General features: G+C 34.5%; 1 protein-coding gene across 11 annotated transcripts in view; it reads left to right on the forward strand.

Moving 5' to 3' along the window:
* LOC5572228 (heterogeneous nuclear ribonucleoprotein L) overlaps positions 1-24690 on the forward strand; it is a 710940-nt gene that overhangs the window by 593919 nt on the left and 92331 nt on the right. For 8 of the 11 annotated variants that reach the window (XM_021851703.1, XM_021851706.1, XM_021851704.1 and 5 more), the window contains one exon: positions 2495-2512. The exons of the other annotated variants lie outside the window; for them this stretch is intronic. In XM_021851703.1, the coding sequence (XP_021707395.1) occupies positions 2495-2512 (18 nt within the window). The remainder of the gene's footprint in view (positions 1-2494; positions 2513-24690) is intronic. 11 annotated transcript variants of the gene reach the window in all.

Here is a 24690-nt window from a genome sequence, read left to right on the forward strand (position 1 = left end):
TTTTTTTAGGTTATTCCTTGGCATCCTTGGAGAATTCTCGATAAAACATCAACGTAATCCTTAGAGGAAATGCTAGGATGCGTCCATGGAGGACTGAAAACTCCCATGACAAATTTCATAGATAATTTTTATATGAATTTTTGAAAGATTCCTTTGAAGAAATCACTGCCACATATATTCCTGTCGTAATTTCCATGGATAACTCATATTTGAATTTTAGAACAGCTCGTCAATGAATATTTTGAAGAGTTTTCTTCGAAAATCTATGAAAAAAATACTGGACTAACTTTTAAAAAATATTGGAATCTTACCTGAAGGAAACTTTGAGCAAATGCCTGAATGAAATTCTGATAAAGTTTCTGTAGAAATCAGTAAAAATACACAGTAGTACTAAGCGTTGTGCGTGCTTTCTTTGCCAACTGACGATTTTCGCATTTGACGAATTCCATCCAGAATGAGTCGAAAAAAATAAAAGTCGTGCTCGATAGTCTTCGATTTGCATTAAATTTTGCACATGTTTTTGGTTTGGTAGAATAAGTATTTTGCGTAGAAAAATAGATTAATTTGATTCAAGAATAACTTTTGAAAATGGTCTATATTTTTTTGCATGCAACTTATTTGAAAAATTATAATTTCGAAATTGTTGATTTTAGATAAAAATGTTCAATGAAGAAGTTGTAGTGAACCATTTGGACTATAGGAAAAAAATATACACTGAAAATATATTTAATTTATTTTCATGAAAAAATAAAAAATAAAACCTAAATTTTAAATTACACAAATACCCCATTTTTTATATTTTTTGAATGTTTTTCCATAGAATCTTGATAGTAAACATATGTTTGGGACAAAGTTTCATAATGGAGAAATTTTCAATAAAATAGTTTTTCTAAGAACAACTTTTGGCCGATTTTCAAAATTTTGATTTTTTGTCGAAATAAATACGTTCTGTTGATACAATAAGAATTTTGAATTTATTCTGAACCATAATGAATATATGGATAATTTCTCTAGAAGTAGCCATGTTTGATTTATATCGAGTTTAATGCAAAAAATATTGATAATAAATCTTCGAGCTGTTTAGTGGAATACCTATAAGTAGATGAAAAAAAACGAATTTAGTACTACACCATTCAATTCCAATAGAGTTAGAACTCTAGTGGAATTAAATGGCATAGTACTAAATTCGTTTTTTCATCTACAAAAAATATTATTTAAATATTAAAATAGGCCATTTATGCGAATAATTAATGAAAATTGCCCGTTTTTATTATTTAAATAATATTTTTTACATTAAACTCGATATAATTCAAAAATGGCTACTTCTAGAGAAATTATTATTATTATTAATGGCTACTTCTAGAGAATATATTATTATTTCATATATTAATTATGGTTTAGGATCATTTCAAGATTCTTATTGTATCATCAGAACGTATTTATTTCGACCAAAAATCAAAATTTTGAAAATCGGCCAAAAGTTGTTCTTAGAAAAACTTTTTTATTAAAAATTTCTCCATCATGAAACTTTGTCCCAAACATATGTTTACAATCAAGATTCTATGGTTAAAATTTAAAAAATATTAAAAATGGGGTTTTTGTGTAATATAAAATACAAGTTTTATTTTTTAATTTTTCATGAAAAAACATAAAATATTTTTTCAGCGTGTATTTTCTTCTTGTAGGCCAAACGGTTCACTACAAATTCTTCATAGAACTTTTTTTTTTTAAATCAACAATTTCGGAGTTAGAATTTTTCAAATAAGTTGCATGCAAAAATTGATGAGGCATGTTCAAAAATTATTCTCGAGTCAAAATGAACGATTTTTCCATGGAAAACACTTGTTGTATCATACCAAAAACATGTGCCAAATAAACTGCAAATCGAAGATGGTCGAGTTCTGTGACTGACTGATTTGACATGGAATTCGTCATTTGTAGATTGTATGGCAAGCACGAAGATACTCTATGCCCTGGGAAGTCAAGTTAATTTCCAACCCGAAAAGATCCTTGACGGGTTGTATTCGAAGCCACGAACCTCAGCTTGGTCTTACTAAATGAATCTATGACAGAAGGTTGAAAGACAAAAGGTCGAAAGGAAAAAAGGACAAAGAACAAAAAAAAAAACTACCAAAAAAATCATTTTTGATCTTTTGTTTTTTCGCAATAATATTTATCCTCAATTGGATCTCATTTCAAATTCATATCAATTTTTGTACGTGTTTTATATTAGGGTAGGACCACTTATTTACGAACCAACACTAGTTTTCGTTCTATTCATACGATTTTAGCTTATTTTGTATGAAAATCCGAACACTGTGACATAATTCTTTAAGGTCAAAAATTATTATCCTTAATATGCACTCAATTTTTATCTTTTTTCTTATATATAATATGATTTTTCCTAGTAGTACTACTTAAATAAATGTTATAATTTGCAATATATCTCAAATGATCCAATTGAAAAACTGACATGAATTTTTAACTGTTTCAGATGATCGTCAAACATTAGGTAAGTTTATATTTCAATCTAAATCCATCATTTGTGTCAATATTGATATCAAAATGCTCAACGAGTCAAAACATAAACAACAGCTGAAATTGTTTTATGTCGCTGTCTATCAATTAAAGCGGAGCATCTCTCCGACTCCGGCTGTACAATTGTCACGAAACTTTCCCGTGCCTTTTACGACCAAACTTGTTTGTTGAAAGTCTAGAATGCTAATGATGATTATACAAATCATAAAACCATCAACTCAAATTAGGACTTTCTTTCTTGGTTTCAGACATTGGTCCGCTCCTTTGGCACGTGCGATTTGCAAAAGAGCAGTCCTAAAACGGTAGACAAAAAATACAAGCTGTTACCTTATTATTTCTTCTTCTGATCAGACTGACAATGATTCATGATCTGCTGCTAATTTTATTAAAAAAAATGCGGATGACGTGTATGTAAATAACGACAGACGTACGTTTCAGTACGTATTTTTTTTTTAATATATTCAGAGATTCTCTAAGGAAGAACACCCCAGGCGTTTCCAGGAGTTGCCAAGAAATTCACAAACGATTGTTCAAGAATATTTGGAGAATTTCCAAGAGTGTCCAAAGTATTCCTAAAGGATTTTCAGAAGGTCAAAAAGGGAGCTTCTGAAGTTTCCAGAGGTCACAAGCTTTCATATTAAAAAATCGATTTACATGTCACGTAAATGTTTGTTAATGACATATCAACTGAAATCTTGAGTGAGGCTGAAAAAATTCTGTGCATTTTCAAAATTTTCGAACCGTGGTCTGCCAAGGAATTTATCAAAAAGTATTCTGTCAGAAGTCCAGTACTAAGGCGTTTGACAAGGGTGATGGGAGTAGGTTTTTTTTTTCTCAGGAATACTTAAATAAAATAAGGAATCTATCAGATTTCGTTTCAGAAATTCTTCATCTACCTCATAAGTCACTTCCAAATAATCACGGGAATCAGCAACCAGTCTAAAATGTCGGGAACCCACCAAAGATTCCATATCAATAAAATAAATTACCAGAAATTTGTCATAGATGACGCAAGCAAATAAGTCTAAAAATCGCCTAAGAGTTTCAATGATATCTTCGAAAATGTCTCGAAGCGGTTGGAATCCGACAAAAATCGGTGCTTCTCTGTGAGTGTCATTGAGATAGCCTATTTCTTAAAACAACAACTAAATTGATTTCCATTCCACAAAATCTGTTATTGTTTCAAACATCAAGCTATACGAGAATACTTTTTGACAATGGTTAAGCCAAACGGTGCGCTCAAGTGTCTAATGCAATTGATTCTAATGTATTTTTAAAGGTTTCAACTGTTTCTAATATATGTTTAAAGGCCCTCCAAGGGATTTCCTCAGATGCCAAAACTTTTCAAGAGGTTTTGTATTTGCTGAGACCCACCTCCGGAAACCTAAGAATGCTCTCTGGAAATTTCTGTAAACCTTAAGGGTCTCATAAAAACCGTTTGGACTTTTTTGGAACCTTATAAAATTCCATGAAAATCCCTAGTAACATTTTTGAATCCCTGGAGAACCTTGAGAATTCTAGAATAGTTGAACTAACGTAAATGAGCTTTAATTGATTTTTTGGTATCTGCGATAACCGACATGTATTTCCTAGGTTTCACTCGAAAACCAACTGGGAACCTCTTTTTTGTGTTTGAGCAATTCTGAGACCGGCCCACTTTCAAAATGTTCAAATTTATGCTCATCCGAAGGCTTCTGTTGACTTAGTAATGAAACTGCATTTGGTTGGTTAAATTGATGAACACCTCTGTAATTAAAAGTGTTTTTGAGGACCCCTCGATTTCTTACAGTTCTTGGCTCACTCAAATTACCATAACTCAGAATTTTCTTCAACAACTCCTACACAATAACATGGTTTTGAAAAGTGAAAACTTAGGAGCTTCATTTGCAAAAATAAATATATTTGGCGGCCATATTGGATTTGGCCGCCATATCAATTTTATCGGAAAAACTAAATTTTCATGGTATTCGCAATCACCGGTTTCAAAAGATTTTGCAAGATTTATAGCCCTGGGTTTGTTTCGCAGGAAGTCGTCACTGCATTTTTTTGACATTAGTTACTACCTCGGGGATGGAAATCAATCACCGATTTTCGGCGTGAGAGACGTGTGTTCTAACTACTACACCAGGTCCGTGCCTACACTGGGAATATCTTTGAACCGATTGAAAGCCTGAGCGAACGTTTTTTTAAACTATTAAAATCCCTTGGAATACTCTATGATGTCTGAGAACCTTTGGAAACCTACGAGGAACTCTTCTCGTAGGATCTCAGGAAACATCCAGAGAACTCCTCGAAATTCCCGCAAACCATCTCGTTACCCTTTTGGAATTTCTGAACTGGGTAGCGTATGGAAACCTTTGACATCGTCATAAACTCCACATCCACATTCCATCATATCCAAGGGCCTTCCTTAGCCGAGTGGTTAGAGTCCGCGGCTACAAAGCAACGCCATGCTGAAGGTGTCAGGATTCGATTCCCGGTCGGTCCAGGATGTTTTCGTAGCGGAAATTTCCTTGATTTCCCTGGGCATAGAGTATAATCGTACCTGCCACACGATATACGAAAATGGTAACTAAGGCAAAGAAAGCTCTCAGCTAATAACTATGGAAGTGCTCATAAGAACACTAAGCTATGAAGCAAGCTCTGTCCCCGTGAGGACGTTAATGCCAAGAAGAAGAAGAAGAAGAAGAAGAACTATATCCATTTGAAATCATATATGACTGTCAAAACAAACGAATCGGTGTCAATCGTATATGAAGCTGTTTATTGTCGTCGTCCACCGATTCAACCGTTGGACTAAGAGTAGCAATATTCTCACAAACTGAAGTGTCTCTTTTGACCTGATCGGCATAAAATTCCCCACCTTCAGTGCTCATATTTCCCCCATATACGCGTAAAACACAAGACAAGCGCAAAATCAAGAATCTCTTCACTTTCTGTCGAGTTTTGGGCCCGGGTGGCTTACCGACAAAACCTTTCTCCACCGTGGAGAAACCAAGCGACGACGCACAATGGGACCATTTCAGTAAAAACAGATCAAAACTTGTGAGGAGTCTTAAATGGCGTTTTGGCACATCGGTTCTTCTTCTTCTTTGTACCAAATTATTTTTAAGTTAAAACACAAGATAAACCCGAACAAACGAAATGTTGTTCTAAAAAAATCAGGGGGCTAGTATCTTCAGTTAAGTTTCTCTGTCTAAACAAAATTATTTGTTTCAACATAAGATGTTTTGTATATGAATTATTGGATTTTTTTTTTCAAAATGCCTACACGAAAACCAAAGCACAGGAACTCAAAATGCCGGATGAGATACGTCTATTTACTCACCGCGGTCTTGTAATGGGCATAATAGAGCATCAAAATATTGAAAAAGAAGGTGTAGAATAGTACTTATGAAAAAGTTGTCCAATGGTGAAAATTGTGTATCTATATTTTTTTTAAGTGAGTGCTCCCACAATTCTTAATTGTACAAAGCTGATATATTCAGCAAATATACGTACACTACCCGCCATAAGTATGGAATCGCATCATTAAGTATTGCAACACCCCAGTTGAATATTGCAGCACCCCGAAAAGTTTAGCATCAACCGTAAACTATAACACTAATAACGCAATATCTTGGAAACCTTACTTTCTAGAATGCTCCGGTCTTCAGCAAAGTTGTTCAGAAGCCTTACGGCTTTCATCAGCTGAAATTTTTAATGCGCCATTTTGCCGCTACGTGGCGCTAGTGTGCATGTAAATTGGTCATATTTTAGACGGCTCTTGCTCATGAACCTGCCCAGACAACCAAAATGTACGTATAACGAAATTACCTGGAGGCTTTATATGTGCAAAATTTCACTTATAAGATGTCGCGAAAAGGCCTTCTACGTACAAAAGTGGAGGCGATATGCGTGCATATATTATGTGACGAATAATAACATACAATGCGAGTGTATAAATATTCTACCGAACTAACCTGTGATCTTATGCGACTTAACTTATGATAACAAATGTTGATTTGACAGCTGCTACGGATCGATCCGACTTACTTTGTGCGAGTGTACGAGACGAAACAATATGTAGAAATGAACTCAGAAAAGAAGTGTTTTATGCGAGGAAACTCATCAATCTGACGAGTTAATCCACGGTGTTTTGCGGGTTTGATGTAGTTAGTATGAAAAAACGAGTTGTAACGTGAACTTTCATGCGATTTCTGGTTGTCTGGGTGACCACTTAGAATATTCGTGTCTTCAGCAGAGTTGTTCGGAAGCTTACGAGCAATGTGAAGCAGCACTGATAGGATAGCAATTTTGCCGCTATGTGACGCTAGTGTACAGCTGAGAAAGGAGACAGCTCACTGACAGTTGGCATGTTTTCTTGCCTTCTTAAAAGTCTTTCTTTAGTTCTTGGGTTGTGGACAACGGTCAAATGTTTTTAGTTTGGTCAAAATCATTCACTTCTTGTTGTTCACTATGAAAAAGGAATGAATAAAAAAAATCAATAGCAGTTTGCCAACACACGACTATATTTGAATATTCAACTTTTTGAAATGTGAAGTCATCGAAAAACACCTAGAAAGTTTAATTAAGTTTACTTAAATTTTGACAGCATTTTACGCTTTGCTCTTCAAATGTGTGGTGTTCCAGTGGCAGTTTATGGCAGGTCCCCTTGTCTTTTGGGAGCTCGCAATCTAAGCCATCTGTCTCCTCTATCTCAGGTGTGCAGGTAGATTTGGTTATATTTTCGCGGGCTCTAGCACAAGATCTTGACCACCTATAATGTTCGTATGTTTACCAAAGTTGTTCAGAATCGAAAAAGAGCGAAATTTTCAAATTGAATCATTTTTAAGGTACGAATATGTAGAAGAAGCCATGTTCCAATGAACCTGTTTACTTAGACAAAATTCAAAACATTGTGGAATATAATATAATAGTTTGTTTACTATGTGTTCAAAAAATTCAAAATTTCACAATTTTTGACAAAATAGGCTATATGTAATGCCTTAAGAAATAGTACAAAGTTTTAATTTGAAGTTCAAATTGTGGATCCATCATTTCGCTAGAAGCAGAGCCACTGTCGAAAAAAATGCTAACCAATCAGTGCTGCCTTTCATTGCTTTTATGCTTCTGACCAACTTTGCTGAAGACACGAACATGCTAAGTGGTCAGGTTCATGAGCTAGAGCCTGCTAGAATATGACCAAATTACATGCACACTAGCGCCACATAGCGGCAAAATGGCGCATTAAAAATTTCAGCTGATGAACGCCGTAAGGCTTCTGAAAAACTTTGCTGAAGACCGCAGAATTCTAGAAAGTAAGGTTTCCAAGATATTGCGTTATTAGTGTTATAGTTTACGGTTGATGCTAAACTTTTCGGGGTGCTGCAATATTCAATTGAGGTGTTGCAATACTAGATGATGCGATTCCATACTTATGGAGGGTAGTGTATTTAAGAAGCATTAATGAGTTTGCAGAACATACCGTTTTAATGTGTATTTTTCGGAAAAAAAATCTGTTCCTGGAATCATTAATAAATCATGAATATCCATATTCATGATCCGATTTTGCTTGGGAACGAGTGCCATGAATATTGGTATTCATTATTTCATGAAAAATTTTCGTGGTTTTAGGAACACATTTTTACCCGTGCAGTTTACGTTACAGAATCTATTTTTGTAATGACACCTATATTGAGCAGTTCGGTAATCCAATCCGCATGGTTTTTAAATTAATTGATTTATTATGCGTGGTAAAGACGGATAAATTATGGGTGGAAAAAAAAATCAACGAGCTCGGCTGGGATTCCAACCCAGGACAGGACTAGACGAGTGGTTTATCAAATAAGCTACCGAGCCACTTGGTGACTCAATAACACAGAACCTATTTTTTGGTTAGATATTTTACACTCTGTTGAAAACTCTCACCCTCTCAAGCAGGACTTCCCAACCGGAGGTTCGCAGACCCTTAAGGATGTTTTCATTGATCGATAAATAAATGTGATGAATTAATGACCTAGTTTATATGACCAACGAACGGCAATTCAATTTAGCATACTTTGATCCCTCTGTTAGTCGATACCTCTCTAACTCGATGTTCCCTAACTCGATGCGATCTGTTCGAATTTCCCATGCAAGTTTACCTCTCAAACTAGATATTTTCATAAAAAGTTTCAAATAACATCTAAATGTTAAATTCCATAAATTTGAATGTTATGATAATGTTTACAGTAAAATTAAGGTTTTAGCTCGTGTCGGGGTGACAAAACTTTGAAATTTTGTTGACTGTTCAGAAGGCAGAAAGTAATTCTGCAATTTTTCACATTAAAATAATTTTTTTAAACCTACGAAAATTTCAAAATTTCAAAGTTTGATAGATATGTGTTATGTAGCTCGATACCTGCCTAACTCGATGGTCCCTTCAATATCGACTTAGGGAGAGTTGACTGTATATTAAAAATAATTCTTAGAAATGTTCCAGCACTTACAGTTTTGAGTTACATCTCGCCAGAATTGTAATTCAAACTATGCTTTAGTGATCAGATCTACCAAGCTGGCAGAATATAGGGTGTCCATCCATCCGAAAAATCCGGGAAAAGCGGGAAAACCCGGGATTTACAAGTGACCGTGACATTATCAGAATTTTCTTACAATTTTTACCAATTTCTTGTGGAATGCTATATAAACTTTAGGCTGCAAAATATTGAGCAGATTCAAAGAAGATTTTATGGAACATCATTGAGATGCTTGAAAAAAATATAGTAGGGTGATTAGAGATTTCTAGCAATGTTTTTGGTAAAATGCTAGTATCATTTTCGCTTCATGACAAATTCTGGTAATATTTTTGCTTATGTCCCAACGAGAAGAGATTATTGAAAATTTACTTGGTGAACTATTTTTTTTAATTCACTAGCTTGATGAGCTACTAGGGCTTAATTGAAGGAAAAGTCTTTATGAGGCACCTGCCAGAATTTAATATGGATTTCTGTAAATTCACAGCAAATTCTTTCAGACATTCTCAACGATTTTTTATTAGAAATTCTTGGAAAAATCTTTGATAGATTCCTAAAAAAAATGCTTTTTGGATTTATGTAAAAACAAAATAGCCTTCTATACTGGCTACAAACGAATGTTTTGGACAAGATATCGTTTCTATCAAAGGGATTTCTTCTTTGATCCAGAAAAAGTTTAACTAGATCTAAATTTTCTCCAGGAATTGGTCATGGACCATGTAAATGGTGCATTTAAAAAAAACAAAAACCTGGTATTAAATTAATTTGAGCAAACTTTAAGATTAGACAATTCATAAAAGATTGCTTAAAAGATCGTTTAGATGTTTCAAATTATCGTTTGTATAAAGCTCTTTTGAAATTGAAACTGTTTTGAACCCACGATATTTGACAAAATAACTAAAAAATGTTCATAATTATCAAGTCCTTCAAATTTGACCAAGAACAAGAAAAGTGATTAATTCTGTATTATACCTTCTATCAAACACCTCGTAAATATCCAGCCACAGGATCATTTTGTCAGCCATTTTCGTCTTATTTTTGGAATCCGGGAAAAATCCGAGAATTGGGAAATTGATTTTGAATGGCCATTCTGAGGATAGGGCTTAAACTTCCATGTAGAATATAGTTTGGTTTAAATTGCACGATTAAATCGATTTTGTTCAACATGCCTGCAGTCTTCGTACAAAATACTTTGTTCCTTTGATATTACAACAAACAATACTTTGCTAAAGCATCAAAAATAACTTCTTAGCATCGATAGCATTGGGAACTTTGATTTTAAGTTTGAAAATAAAGTTTAAACTCAGTGGTAAATTTAGTAAATAAATTTCCATACAAGCTGGTAAACTTGCATTCGAGTTGGCTGAAATCGTTAAATAATAAATTTGAACAGCAAATATCTCAACAACTAGGAATGCTATGATATTTTTGAAAAAATTGAATGAATTCAGCAATCCTAAATCAAGTAAATAGCAGTATTACGGAGGCTGAGACAAAAAAAAAATATCTGACTAGGTTTTCGGAGAATTCCAGGTGAAATTTATCACGAATTATTCTTACGGCCCATGATTGGCTTCCAAATACCCAACAGAATGTTTTTATTTTTTGTTTTGGTAAGCTCTATGCAAATTTTTGATGAAATTCTTGAGAGTACCGTTTAAGGATGTCTTCAATCAACTGCTAAGAAAATTTTTGACGAATCGCTAACGGGATTTTTCGTTGGACTTTTTTTTTTCACCCTACTTGTCTCAGAAGATGTCAAATTTTTACTATCAAAAACTCTAATTGAACACTTTTTCAATATTCAATCAAAATTACTCAAAACCCAACTTTATAGGGTAGATGTACCAATAGTGGAGGTACTAAGCGCGATAGAACTTCATTTAACCACCTTAATTCAAGAAGCGCAATTAATGCACATGTTGATGTTGGAACGGGAAGTAACGACCATTGACTTAATGAGAAAAATGATTTCATCGCAGTAATCCACGGCATGTCAGTGAAAAATAATACCTCCACTATTGGTACGCTGTTCCTTTAGTTGCGGTATTTTTTTAATTTGTGTTCCTATAGTTGTGGTATCCGTTGTTTTCTTATGGGATCCTCCACTATAGGAACACTTTACCGCAACTATTGGTACAAGCAAGAACAGTTTTAGCAAATTTAGTGATTTTTCATCAGTTTTCAAGCAATTTGGACGCTCTTTTCAACTATTCCGTGTACAAACAAGCCAATACGTCGATTGGCAGTGTTGGTTCTGTAGCTAATGGAATAAAATCAGTGAAATCGGCACTACCGCAACTTTAGGAACATCCACAACTAAGGGAACACTTACCCTACATGACTTCGTAGTACATTGATGCAATTGTTTAACCTTTGGCCTAATAAGATGTCAAACCCACACAATGTTGCCTGTGTTTTGTCTCGTGTGCTGAAAAAGACCCATAGCGAACTTTTGTCCTTTGTGAACTTTTGCCCTGAATTACTCTATTGCCATTTTTAGACAATTTGACCGAAAAAAAAACTTATTAGTCATTACTAGAGTGATTCATAGAGGTGCTGAAATGGTTTTTATTTTACTTGTCTTGCACGTTTTTTGTTGCATTTTGGCAAAATTATCTATGAAAGTTTCTTGTCAATCTCTTGCACAGATACTTGCAATCCTTAGCGGACTCCTTCAAAGGATATCATAGAATAATTTTTACAATATTTGTGATTTTAAAGTGTGTCTGCCAGGTATGACTCTGAGATTTTTGACAGATTTTCATAAACTTTGATTACAAATCCACTAGATGCTTGTTGAATTTGAAAGGGGGTCATAGTTAATAAAAATTGGGAACCACCCAAGTAGCACGCGAAACATCTTCCAAAGAGATACTTTTCAAAAATGATTTCAATCGCGTATCATTAAAAGCATCTGTAACTTACCTGGTTATAGATCGGTTTCATATCAATATCAAGCCTCGTAAAGTTTCGTTGCCATTCCAATGAACTTGCATTTCACTCCTTGTTTGACGTTCAACATTTTTGAAATGACAAGATTTGCTGCAAATGTCCCTTGTAAATAGCAATTGAGTCAAATTTATCAAGATGTTTTCAGCAACTTTTCAAACAAACTCTTGAAACTTCTCTCAAAATGCCGGTTTTAATGTTATGTTTCAAATTACTTCCATTAAAAGCATCCGCAACTTGCATTCAATTTTCGTTCCTATACCCACAACTCAAGAAGATTCATTCCAGTTGCGAGAAAGTTGCACTTAACTACGTGTTTGACAGCTATAGCTATAGAAGCTTGTTTGTTTCAATCCAGTTGCAATATGGTTGAGTTGCACTCTACGTATCATCTAACAACGAAAACATGGTCTAGCAACAGTTTGTTTGTTTAAGAGGTGTTTCTCATGTGTTGCGCGGAAGTTTTTGCGTAAAGTTTAGATTATTTCAGGCGTGGCCTAATTTCGCTGGTAATGAACTTGTATTCCGAAGGGTGCAGTCAAGTTATAAGCAACAAGCTTTGATTCATGAGCCATGTGGTCGCTTTTATACTGCATTGGCGAAGCAATTGTTCGAAGAGCTTGTGGAGTAGTGAGTAGAGGAGAAGATTGGTGATCTTGAGGTCGGAAGTTCAATTCTTGTTCATATTTTTGTTTTTATTTTTTTTTTCGTAAGTATTTTGCAACAAATAAGCAATTTCAATATTACTTAAAATGTTGCAAACAGACTCCGCCTTTTGCGCTTTTTGCGTTGCAATTCGGTGCAATTGTAAGTCATATTTTCAACAATTGACAACTCTGATTAGTTTCAAGAGATAATGTTATTCTTGAGTTGAAACAAACTGTGCTGCTTGCGCACTGCTCAACAGCAATATTTCGAAACACATTTTTTGCTGGAATTTACCTTGAGGCACAAGGCTCAAAATAATTTGGTACAAAGATGTAAAATATCATTCTGAACATATTTTCTAAAGACACCGACGCGTTGTAACGCCATCTAAGACCGCATACAGATTTTGAAAGACTTTCCGAAATAGTCCCATTGTGCGACGCACGTGGCCCCACTTTTTGGGGATCATCCCTTCCGCCGTATCTTTAAATCCCAAGTCGTCGTCCATCTATCCTTCCACACTGTCACACTGTGCTCTAAGAAAGAGTCTGTATCAAAAAGAAAGTCAAGAAACAGCACGTCTATCTTCGGCTTAGACTTTTGACTTCTCTACAGTGCCCTGTGGAAATTTGAAATCAATCCGCCCCCGACTATCGTCGTCATCATACGGTTCCCCATGTTGGTATCCATATAACTGGTTAAGGGGGTTTGTATGGGTATTAAAGTCAGCACAGATCTCTTACCGAAACTTCCGTGGGTGAGTAGGGTGCTACTTCCGTTCTCCAGCGAGCCCGAAAAGAATAACATTGTCAATATTGGCTTTTCGGCATTGATGCGGCATGACATTCGTGTGGATTTTGGGTCGTCAGAGAGGAGGAGGAGCGAAGATTGGACACTTGTATCGAAGCAAGGCAAAGAAGCACACTGACACAATATTGGGTAAGCCGAAACCGGGGATATTGTTGTTTATCGTTCGGAAAAGCTCACAGCATGTGGTATCTGTTTGACAAGCTGGAAAATAGAAAATGGCTAGTTTTAAAGCTTCGGGCTATGGGTTTTCGATTATGTGTTTGTGGGGGGGTGATATAGAACTTTTACGACCGTTGTAAGTGCTTGCAATGCAATTGAATTTCGGAATGTCGGTTTTCATTATTCGGTGAATTATCGTGATTTTCTGTTCATGCCTGATACAATTGAGGGGATTCAGAGAGATGTGGTTTTAAAAACTAAACATTTCATATTGTCCCATTCGTTTCAATTTGACCCGGTGTACCTTATACTGAATTTCGTAACTTTGTTGTGTGATTTTTGGCAGATGCATGGTGACCAAAAATATCGTTTATTTAAGGACCTTCGTCTCATCGATGAATTTTATAATTTCGATGGGTGACCTTTATTCGATGGTAACACACACTAAATATCTTCGATTTTAAATAACGTTTTGGTCTACTGATCTTCAGCCATTATGAGATTTTCATGCAAACCAATCGTTTACCACTAGGCAAACATTATTGCAATTTTCTCTGGCCATCTTAAGAGCTTTTCATAATTAGGTTAAGATTGGTTAAGGTTTTTGAAAGCGTCTTCTATCTCACACCACAAATTTAAATTTTGAATAAATTATGTTTCTTTAGCTCACAGCTTAATTTTGAATTCGACGGGGAGCAATTTACTACATTTCCACTTGTTCATTGAAGATTCTGATAAAACCAATTTCACAATTATTGTCGTTTTTTAATATTATTGTCAGAATTGAATTATCAACAAATATATAACCGTGTGTTTATACATTCCCAAAATACTCATTCAAATAAAAAAACAGAGAATCCCCCATTTGATTTAAATTAATTTCAATTTCACACCTCGCTGGTTAGCCCACTTTTCGAAACCCCCGCGGCGGTGGTTCGGCCTGTAAGCATGGTTGAGGTTGGCCGGTATCTATCGAATACGATTGGTCAATTTCCAGCTGTTCCGTGTTTGGGCCGCAGATGCAAAATTATGCTCCGGCGGCCGGCGGGGATATTATTCCACTCCGATGCAATCAAATGCCCTCTTTCACCCATTATAAATTTTACAAATCAGGTGGGCTTTCATTACAACCCACGTGGATTAATTCGCAAAAAAAGATCGTTTAACTTCGAATGGGTACAGAAGCAGGTTGGTTGATATTGGGTTTCCTCATCAGCGTGCGTGTGTGTTTGTGGGTGGTTTTTGTGGACAAACACATAACTCACTCCCAAATGAGAGGGAGAAGCCATTGTCGTGCTTTCGGTTTGAATTGAAAATCAATTGAATCATTGTCAAGCGGGATAGGTGATTTATTTGAGTTCTTTTTCCTCCAACTAATGGGTTCCACGGGCAGCTGCGATAAAATTATAGCAGGACATGGGCGTTTTTCAAATATTATCTACACCACTCATATGAATGAAATATTTGGATTATAAGACAATAAGGAGTAAGGTTTCCGGAAAACATTTTAACTGAAATTATTTTGAAGGTTTTATCAACAGTCCATATTTACACTTGCGAGGATTCGGCCGAAAATCTGTTACTCTGCAACTAAAAACGTTTTCATCATATCAGAATTTACAAGAATCTCAGCATTCCACTAAGATTGGCAATATGATTTACTCTATTTTTTCGCAGTATTTCCACAACATTTTCATAGTATATTCAACATACATGTATAGCCCGCAGTTTTGCAACCAAAAGCCAAGGATTCTCACACGAATTCTATGATTCACATTTAGCCCTTCCCACAGGAAAACCAGAATTCTCACTAGAATACCAGGATTCACATTGGAGAAAAGTACAAGAACCCTCACTGTAGTCCAAAGACCCTCACTGGAAACTCAGGATCCCTACTGGTATCATACTGAAATACTAGGATCCTACATTGGAAGAATCCCAGAATCTACATTGGAATTCCAGAATTTACATCGGGATCCCAGGATCTACACTAAAAATCTATGATTCACCTTGGAAACCAGCCATCCACGTTACAATACCAGGATCCACACTCCCAGGAATTCTAGGATTCTCACTAGCATCGCAAGATCCACACTGGAATCCATACTGAAATTCTATGATCCACACTGAAATATCAGGATGTATATTGAAACCCCACGATGCACACTGTTATTCCAAGATCCATACTGGAATCTCACGATCCACACTGAAATACTGGGATCCTCGCTGGAACACCTGGGTCCATGCTGAAATTCTAGCATCCACGTTGCAATCCCAGGCTTATTTCGCTAGATCTACTCTAGAATCCTGAGGTAAACTCTGGTATCCTAAGCTCCACACTGGACCCAAAGGATACCCACTGGAATTTCATGGATCCACACTGAAAACACACAATCCACACCCAAATCCCAGGATCCACACTGGAATTGAAGAATCCAAACTAGAATCCCAGGAACCGCACTTGAATCCCAGAATCCACATTGGAATCCCAGGATCCATTTCAAAATTCTACGATCCACATTACAGTACCAGGACCTACACTGAAATCCTACTGGAATCAAAGGATCCTCGATGAAATACCAGGATACACATTGAAAGCCATCGATCTACACTCAATGATGCATTTGAACACGTTCAGTTCGCGTTACAGTTCCTTAGCTTAGACTGACTACATATGCAGGGGATTGTCCGAAATCAGTGATGATGCACCAGAGCACCAGGAATCAACTAGAAGTTTGGCTTGGATTGGCCATGATCTTCTTGAGTGTGCATAATTCAGTGCCTCTATGCATACAGGGTCAATCAGCCACGTCCTTGCAGTCAGGTGGGATAGAGGGAAGGAATATTAGAGTGTAGCATTTCCTATTTAGAGACCGTGTTTACTAGAGTGCGGCTTATTTTACAAAAGTTCTCAAAATCAAAAATTCGTTTGCATCATTCAAATCACATAAAAAAATCAAAATTTAAGCCAAAATTATTAATAGTTAGTGGCAGTGATGCATTTGAACGCGTTCAGTTCGCGTTCTAGTTCATTTTGTTGAACGCAGCGATCAAGTAGGCTTGAACATTGAGCAGTTCAAAAATATGAACCCGTGCGAGCCGAAAAAAGAAAGCGATCAGTTTTGACTGATTTACGACAAATTCTAGGTCAATGTTATGTTATTGACATGCATAATATCGAGGGCTGTATGATTTCTATATTCATGATAAATTTTGACGATTAATACATTCATTCTTCAAGTGGGACCTCCAATCATTATTGTGAACAGAACGGGCCGTTCTTGAGCAACGGAAAGCTCTTGCTCGTAAGTTCATTGACTACTGCGTTCAAGTGCAAATTTGGCTCGGGCTCCGTTCATTTTTGGCTCGCGTTCAGTTCAAAATGCACCACTGGTTAGTGGTGGCGCAAGCGACTTGAAGGTGAATTTTCAAGTTATAAAAATGATCTTCAGTGAAGGAAACAATACTTTGTTATTTTCAACCAAGTTTTGGAACTTTTAGCATCAATCCCTTTGAAATTAAATTTATGAAAACCAAATTTGTCTAGAATCAAAACAAGTTGTAGTTAAAAGTAGTTTACGCCCAATTTTACTAATAATTTCATCTTTGTTTGACCATATTTTCATTTTTTTTGTTTTCAAACCGTTAATACAACACATTTCATTAAAAAATTGCTTTGTCCAAGTTATTCAACAAAAGCTGCACAAAAACATGATTTTTTAACAAAAAATGCCAGTTTTTTTTCAGTTAAATATTATATCGAAAGCTGAAAGGTTTCTCTCATTTGTTAAACCTTTAAAAAGAACTTTGCAATAATTTTTAAATATTTTTGAAACAAAAATAGATTGCATGCATTAGAAATTATATGCACTATTCAACCTAAAATTTAAATAAAATGCTTTACGAACTTAAGTTTTATGAAAAAAAAAATACAATTTCCGGCAAAAAAAAACTGAAACAATGCAAAAAAAATGATTTTTCCATTAGAAAATCATGTTTTATGGTAGTTTTCAATGTATGAATAAGTCAAAAACATTTTTTTTAGAAAAATGTGTTGTAGGAACAGATTAAAAAAAAAATAATTTGCTTCAAAAACATATTCGGAATTGATTGAGTATTTATGAAGTTATGCTCAAACAAAGATGATTTTTTGGGAAAAAATATAGAAAACAATTTTAAACTAAGACCAGTTTTGATTTTATACAAATTTGATGTTCTACAAAGTTTTCATAAATTTAGTTTTGAAGATAATGGAGCTAAAAGTTTATAATTGGTTGAAAAATGACAAAGTTACGTTTACTTCACTGAATGTCATTTTTTATAACTTGAAAATTTACCTTCAAGACGCTTGCGCTAAATCTTAATATTTTTAGCTCAAACTTTGATGTTTTTCTTTGAATGTGATTTGAATTCATTAGAGCACACGAATTTTTGGTTTTGAGCACTTTTGAAAGATGAGCCACACCTTAGTGTTTACCTCTGCTTCTCCACACAGATTACTGAAAGGAATTTTTGCTAATGGGGAGGATCGTTGGTGCCACAGGAATCACTTTGAAACCACAGGATTCACTATGATAAACAATAATATGTGAGATATAAACATGCTAGTAAATATAATATTTTAGTAAATACTGAGTAAGATTGTAAGTAAATTAATGTCGACACTTGAAGTGACGAAACATTCAAAGTTTATTGAATAACTCAGCGTAACAAAAATAACATCAATGGATCAAATTATGTGTGATTTAGGTAGATTTAGGGTTGCTGTATCTGATGCAGTTCTCAGAAACGTCCTAGCACATCACAATTTTAACCACAGATTCCCAAAGTTGTATAAAACACTGTTTTATTGATGCTTATATGACATTTAATATATGATTTATCAAGCTTTTTGATGTTCCAATCAACCTAGCATGCAAAATAGGACTTAACCTTTCTTTTAAAATATAATTGTGTTGTATTTGCACGAATAAATTTAGAATAAATCGATATTTTAAACGTGTTTGCAGTCTCCATACAAAATTTATCGTTTCTCTTATATGGCAAAATACAATAATTTTCTAAACCAACAAAAAATAACTTTTGAACATCGAAAGTATTTTGAACTTTGTTGATAAGTATTGTTATACACATGAAGTTTGTATTCTTTGGCAAATTAAGCAAATAAATAGCCACTCAAGCTGGCAAACTTGCATGCAAGTTTGCTGAACTAGTTAAATATTGCATATTGTAGACGTGCTTTGATATATTTGAAAATGGTAATGGGTATTTAATTAAATAAAGGTTGCTGTTATTTAAGTAAATAGCGGTATTTTGCTGCTTGAGACAAAAACGTGTTCCGCAGTGCAATTATATATACCGTAATCCGGGGGCAAATTGATCACTGGGGTGAATTTGATCAGGACGGTACCAAGAAACATTTCCTTCCAAGGATGCTGAAGGTTTCTTTGGCACCACAGACATTCCATGTTTTCTAGTGCATAGATGTCTAATGATGATTTGATACTATTTCGTTTTTATTAGGTTCAGTTTTGCAAAGTAATATTCACAGTTTTTGAAGGTGTAAGCAATACAGTTAGAAATATATGTGCTAAACAATCCACCAGTGCTACGCCTACATGTTAACTTTGAGTGTTTAAAATGTTGTATAAGCTTAAGTATGAACTGCTGAATTTATTTTGGATACCTTACAGCATAGCAAAATGAGATGAACCAGCCTAGGGCTGAAAATCTTAATAATAAAGAAAAAAAGCATAGCAAATATTGTTTTTTGCTCATAAAACCGTTCAATCTCGAATAATGTACTTATTTCAAGGGAAATTGCCTACATTTAGGCGTATAAGGTAGATTTTCAATGTTTAATTTTGCTATAAACTGTTCAAATACCGTAATTTCGGGTGAAGTTGATCATTTTTCGCGGTTTTTCTGGTCTGCTTTCTAAAATGTTATAAATACCATACAACTAATAGCAGAAAAACAAGTACGATGGTGAACCTCATAAGATCATGTACCAAAATTTTCTAAGAAATGTGATGTTAGTGCTAAAATAAAAAATCGTGGGATCCCATTTCGAGGTGAAATTGATCACTTGTCAATGTGATTATTGTTAGTTTTGAAATCAACTCTACATATTTAATTTAAAACTCCTGAATCCTAATATGGTTGCCAAATTCTTATCAAGGCAATATATTTGGAAATAATCAAAAATTAAATTTCAAGAATACCGCAGCAAACGCCTAAATGTAGGCAATTTCCAAAGGATTTTCCTAACATTTAACAGAAATTTAAATATTTTAACAAAACGAGCAAATGGATAAGAATTTTGATGTTAAAATCTGTTTTATGGATATGTTTTAAGCATACACTCAAATTTTCAGGCAGACACCATGTCAAAATCTTTATTTTCAACTAGAAGTTTATGGAAGTCTATAAAATTACACCAAATATGGTTCTGGAATTTCTTATTATTTTCAAAGAAATAAACATTCTTTGAAACAAAAAAATTTCACTACACACAATTCGACACTATTTAAGACAAACAAAGTTCATTTAGTACAGGTTTCTTTAATTTTGGTGCTCTATCTGTAAGTATTAAAATCACGTGACACTAAGATCAATTTCACCCTACTGATTAATTTCACCCGAATTTACGGTACCGTAAACCGGGGGCAAATTGATCACTATTTTAAAACTTTTTGTTGTTTTACTCTTGGGAATTCGAATATTGCCAAATAATTTTCGACAAAATCAGTAGGTACTCCATTGATCTTTATCAGTTTATGTAATCGACTTTTCATGAAATAATATTTAACACATGTTCAAAATAGTTTAAATTTCAAAAAATAAAAATGACACACTGGGGCGAAATTGATCACCATATAACAACGCAGGTTATAAAATAATAAAATGTCCGTATCTTCTAAATTTAGCTCTCCTGAATCTGAAAATTAGGTCAAAATTCTTACAACTCGAGCATTTGATCATTTTATTGCAAAATTAAACTTTGAAAATCTGCCTAATACGCCTAAATGTAGGCAATATTCCTTGAAACAAGCAGATTTTTTTAGAATAAACGGTTTTTTGAGTAAAAAACTATACTTGCTATGCTGTATGATATCAAAAATGAGTTCAGCAGTTCATACTTAAGCTTACACAACATTTTAAATACTCAAAGCAGATATTTACGCATAGCACCAGTAGATTGTTTAGCACCGACATTTCCAACGGTAGCGGTACACACCTTCAAAAAGTGTGAATATTTCTATGCAAAACTGACCCAAATAAAAATGAAATAGTGCAACATCATCATTAGACATCCATAAACTAGAAACCATGGATTGTCTGTGGTGCCAACGAAGCTTTTTTTTTCCTTTGGAGGAAATGTGTTTTGATATTATGAATATTTATTGGCTTTTATCGGTGAATGCAATACTGTACTCAGAGTGAAAGGGAGTAACGAAAGTAATGAAATGACAAGATGGATAGAATAAACGTAAAAAAAAAAAAATGAAATGTGTTTTGGTTTCGACCTGATCAAATTCGCCCCACTGATCAATTTGCCCCCGGATTACGGTACTCGAGTTGTAAGAATTTTGACATCATTTTCAGATTCAGGAAACCCAAATTTAGTAGACAGGGAAATTTTTAATTCTATAATCTGCTTTATGATATGGTGAACAAATTTGCCCCATTGTGTCATTTTATTTTTTTGATATTTGAACTAATTTTATGATGTGTTAAATATTATTTCATAAAAAATCGATTTCATAAACTGATAAAGATCAATGGAGTACTGATTTTGTTGTAATTCATATGACAATATTTGTATTCCGAAGGATAACACAACATAAAGTTGTAAAATAGTGATCAATTTGCCCCCGGATTACGGTACGTAATTATTACCGTCGTCAGGATGAAAGCGTATGTTATTATATTTGAACCATTGCACAATGGTCGGAAAAAAACGAAGTTTGGCCAAAACAAGTTTTATTGCCTTAATGGATTAAATATGTAATCTGAATATGTTATTTGGCGTTGTTATTGTTTCAGAATGGGGCTATTCACATATTACATAGCTTTTTTTTAAAGTTGTTTTTTATTAGAAATGCAATCAAATTAGGCTGAAAGCACAAATTTTGTTTGTATTTTAACGAGTTTGATCAAAATATGTATGAAGACTGGTTAGTTATATTTTATATCAACTTTGTATGAAAAATATCGTCAAAATGTATGAAAATATTGAATTATTCAAATAGCTCTAACTTGCAAATCAGCAAATTTCTGCAAAAAATTCAAACGCTTTTTGTAAGATCTAAGGATGCATTTTAAGGTGCAATATTCGAAATTGCGGCGAGATGACTCGACAAGAGTTGTTTTTCATGTTCAAATTCATCAAAATTACCAAAGTGTAATATTGAAAAGTATTAAAGCTTCAACCAATTTTTTTTTTTACATCTTCATGCTCGATAAAAGTGTTGAACCATAAGCTTTCAGATAGTGCGTAACTTTGGGAAAATATTGCATTATTTAAATATGAATTTTGTACCTTATTGTATTGTCACATTTTTCATTTTTTTGAATTCAGTCAGTTTGACGTCATGAACATCAAAGAAATTTAAATTTTAGTTCATTTTCAATTAAGAATCATACTAATATAATACATGAGGTATATTTTAAAATGATAAAAACCATAAAAATCTGAAAAATGTGTTTTGGTAGTTTTGGCCGCTTCTTTATATGGAGCCCGACCATTGTGCAATGGAAGAAAAAAAACATGAAACGTACTCACCGATTGCTTATCCATCCTCTACTGTGCATCCACCAGCTAATTTCAACTCCGTCAACACAAAACTTGACTATACATCACTCTGTTTGCTGGGAAAAAAGTAGAGTGGATATCATTCATAAATTAATGTTAATGTAAAAAATGTTGCAAAGGCTATGTTTAATAATCGTTTTTCATGAAATTTGTCAATAAATTCCTAAAATAACTCGACCATTCCCTCCTCGATGGAAAACCTGGCTACTCTCATATCCCAGAACAAATTAAATCATGTCCCAAATTCTCCAATCATCCATTTATGGCTTTACATCACTGCGATGGGAAGCACCGCCTCCGCCGGCGTAAAACAACTGATCCGGTCACACACACATTCGATGAGTGTTTTCGGGTGAAACGGATTTTATTACCGTAGGCACCGTAAAACCAACATCGTTTATAATCATCAAATGCAAGAACATCGACCACGATCAACTACATTCGGTTTGGTGGAGGGCACTGAAAGGTGACCAAGGATTGGGATAACCATAACCTACATGTTCCGAATGAATGTTGTTTTCATTTATTTTCACACCGCATCGCAGCATTGCCACACCCGTTCCATTGATGTTTATTAATTTTGTTTGATGGTCTCCGGAGAGCAGTTCGGTAGCAGTGCGATTCGATGACCTCACATGTTAATGGGTGTTGGATTTTAAATGGTGTAAAATAAAAAATGATTTTTTTGTTGAATAAATTGCTAGAATAAAGTTATTAATGATGTCATTATTGGTTTGCTACTGTGCTATGTGTCATAAAAATGTATCTGCAATAAATTGAGATAGCTTCTATGAATCGTTTGCAAACAAAATTAAGTGTAGTCAACAATTATTTTTTTACAGCTAATAACATATGTATAGCAGTTATTACTGAAACTTATTTGAAACCTGGATTCAAGCTGAACAGACATCCAAACTGTTTTGTTCCTCGTAATTATCGACTGGATGGAGCATGTGGTGGAGTTGCGATCATTATTTATAGGCGCATAAAACACCAAAATTTTTCGAAATTTGAAACCAAAATTTTTGAAACTTTGGGTGTTTCTGTTGAAACACTGCTTGGAAAATATACTATGATAGGTAGCTGTATATTTTCATTTTTAATGCACTGGACAGCAACTTAATTTGCTCCAAACTGATTTGCGAAAATTGACTCTCAATAAGTCAAAATTTTTTTGTCATTGAAGACTTTAATGCCAAACATCGCTCTTGGACTTAACCGATTCTAGTCACCTTTGAAGCCAACTGGTACTCACGTTGATTTTGATTCTGATAATGTCCTGTTACATTTCAAATATCTCATGAAGCGATTCTCAATCATATCAGCTCCACATTCAATTATTTTCAAGCCGACTGGAATGCATATGAAACATATATCGAAAGTAAACTCGATGTTAACATTTCTTTGCAAACAAAAAATGACATATGCAATGCTCTCGAAGCTTTGACTAATTGCATTGTTGAAGCAAAAGGCAAATTTGAATCCGTGATTATAGACGATAATCTTAAACTCTTGATTTGTTTTAAAACAGTAAGGAGAAGGCAATTTCAATGCACTCGCGATCCAGCTATGAAAATTATATGTCAGGATCTGCAAAAAGAAATTGAACCAAATTTATTGTTGAATTCACCAAAAAATTTACGTGGAAAGATGTGAAGCGTGGCAGTCACGTTTTTCGGCAAACAACCTTCAAGTGCTTTCCAAACCAAAACGACGACGTTTAAACACAATTATCCTCTCTGTTGACAACAACTTCTGCAACGAGCGCACTTGTTCGCAAAACTGCACTTGATTCAACAGTTGAGTTTTACTTTCTCGTCAGTGTTCCCGGTTGCATCATCCCGAATGAAAACCCCGCCAGTTCAGTTGAATTTGATTTCTCATCAACCAGCTACTTTGTTTGCTTGATGCTTGCAGGGGTTTGGACTTTGGAGTGAAACAGGTAAGCAAAAGTTTGCTGCAAAAACTGATCGCAAATGCAATTTTATTTATTTATCTTTTTGACAACAACAGTACCAACACAATGGATGCACAAGTTTATGCACTTAGCATCTGTTTGGGTTGGTGTTGGAGTTGGAATCGGTAATAAATGAACATAAATCAATCTGTAGGGTATGTGGTCAACTTTTGTTCTTTAGAATCGTATGAATGTCAAGAAAATGGTTAAGAAGTTGTCAGAAATACCACAAACATTTTTGAGTTCGCAATAACTTTTTCTGTTTTTTTTGCATCATTTTTTCTTAGGTTCTCTTCTACTTCAGGTTACATATT

Source organism: Aedes aegypti, chromosome 3 (genome assembly GCF_002204515.2).
Source record: "Aedes aegypti strain LVP_AGWG chromosome 3, AaegL5.0 Primary Assembly, whole genome shotgun sequence".
In the NCBI taxonomy this organism is placed as follows: Eukaryota; Metazoa; Arthropoda; class Insecta; order Diptera; family Culicidae; genus Aedes; species Aedes aegypti.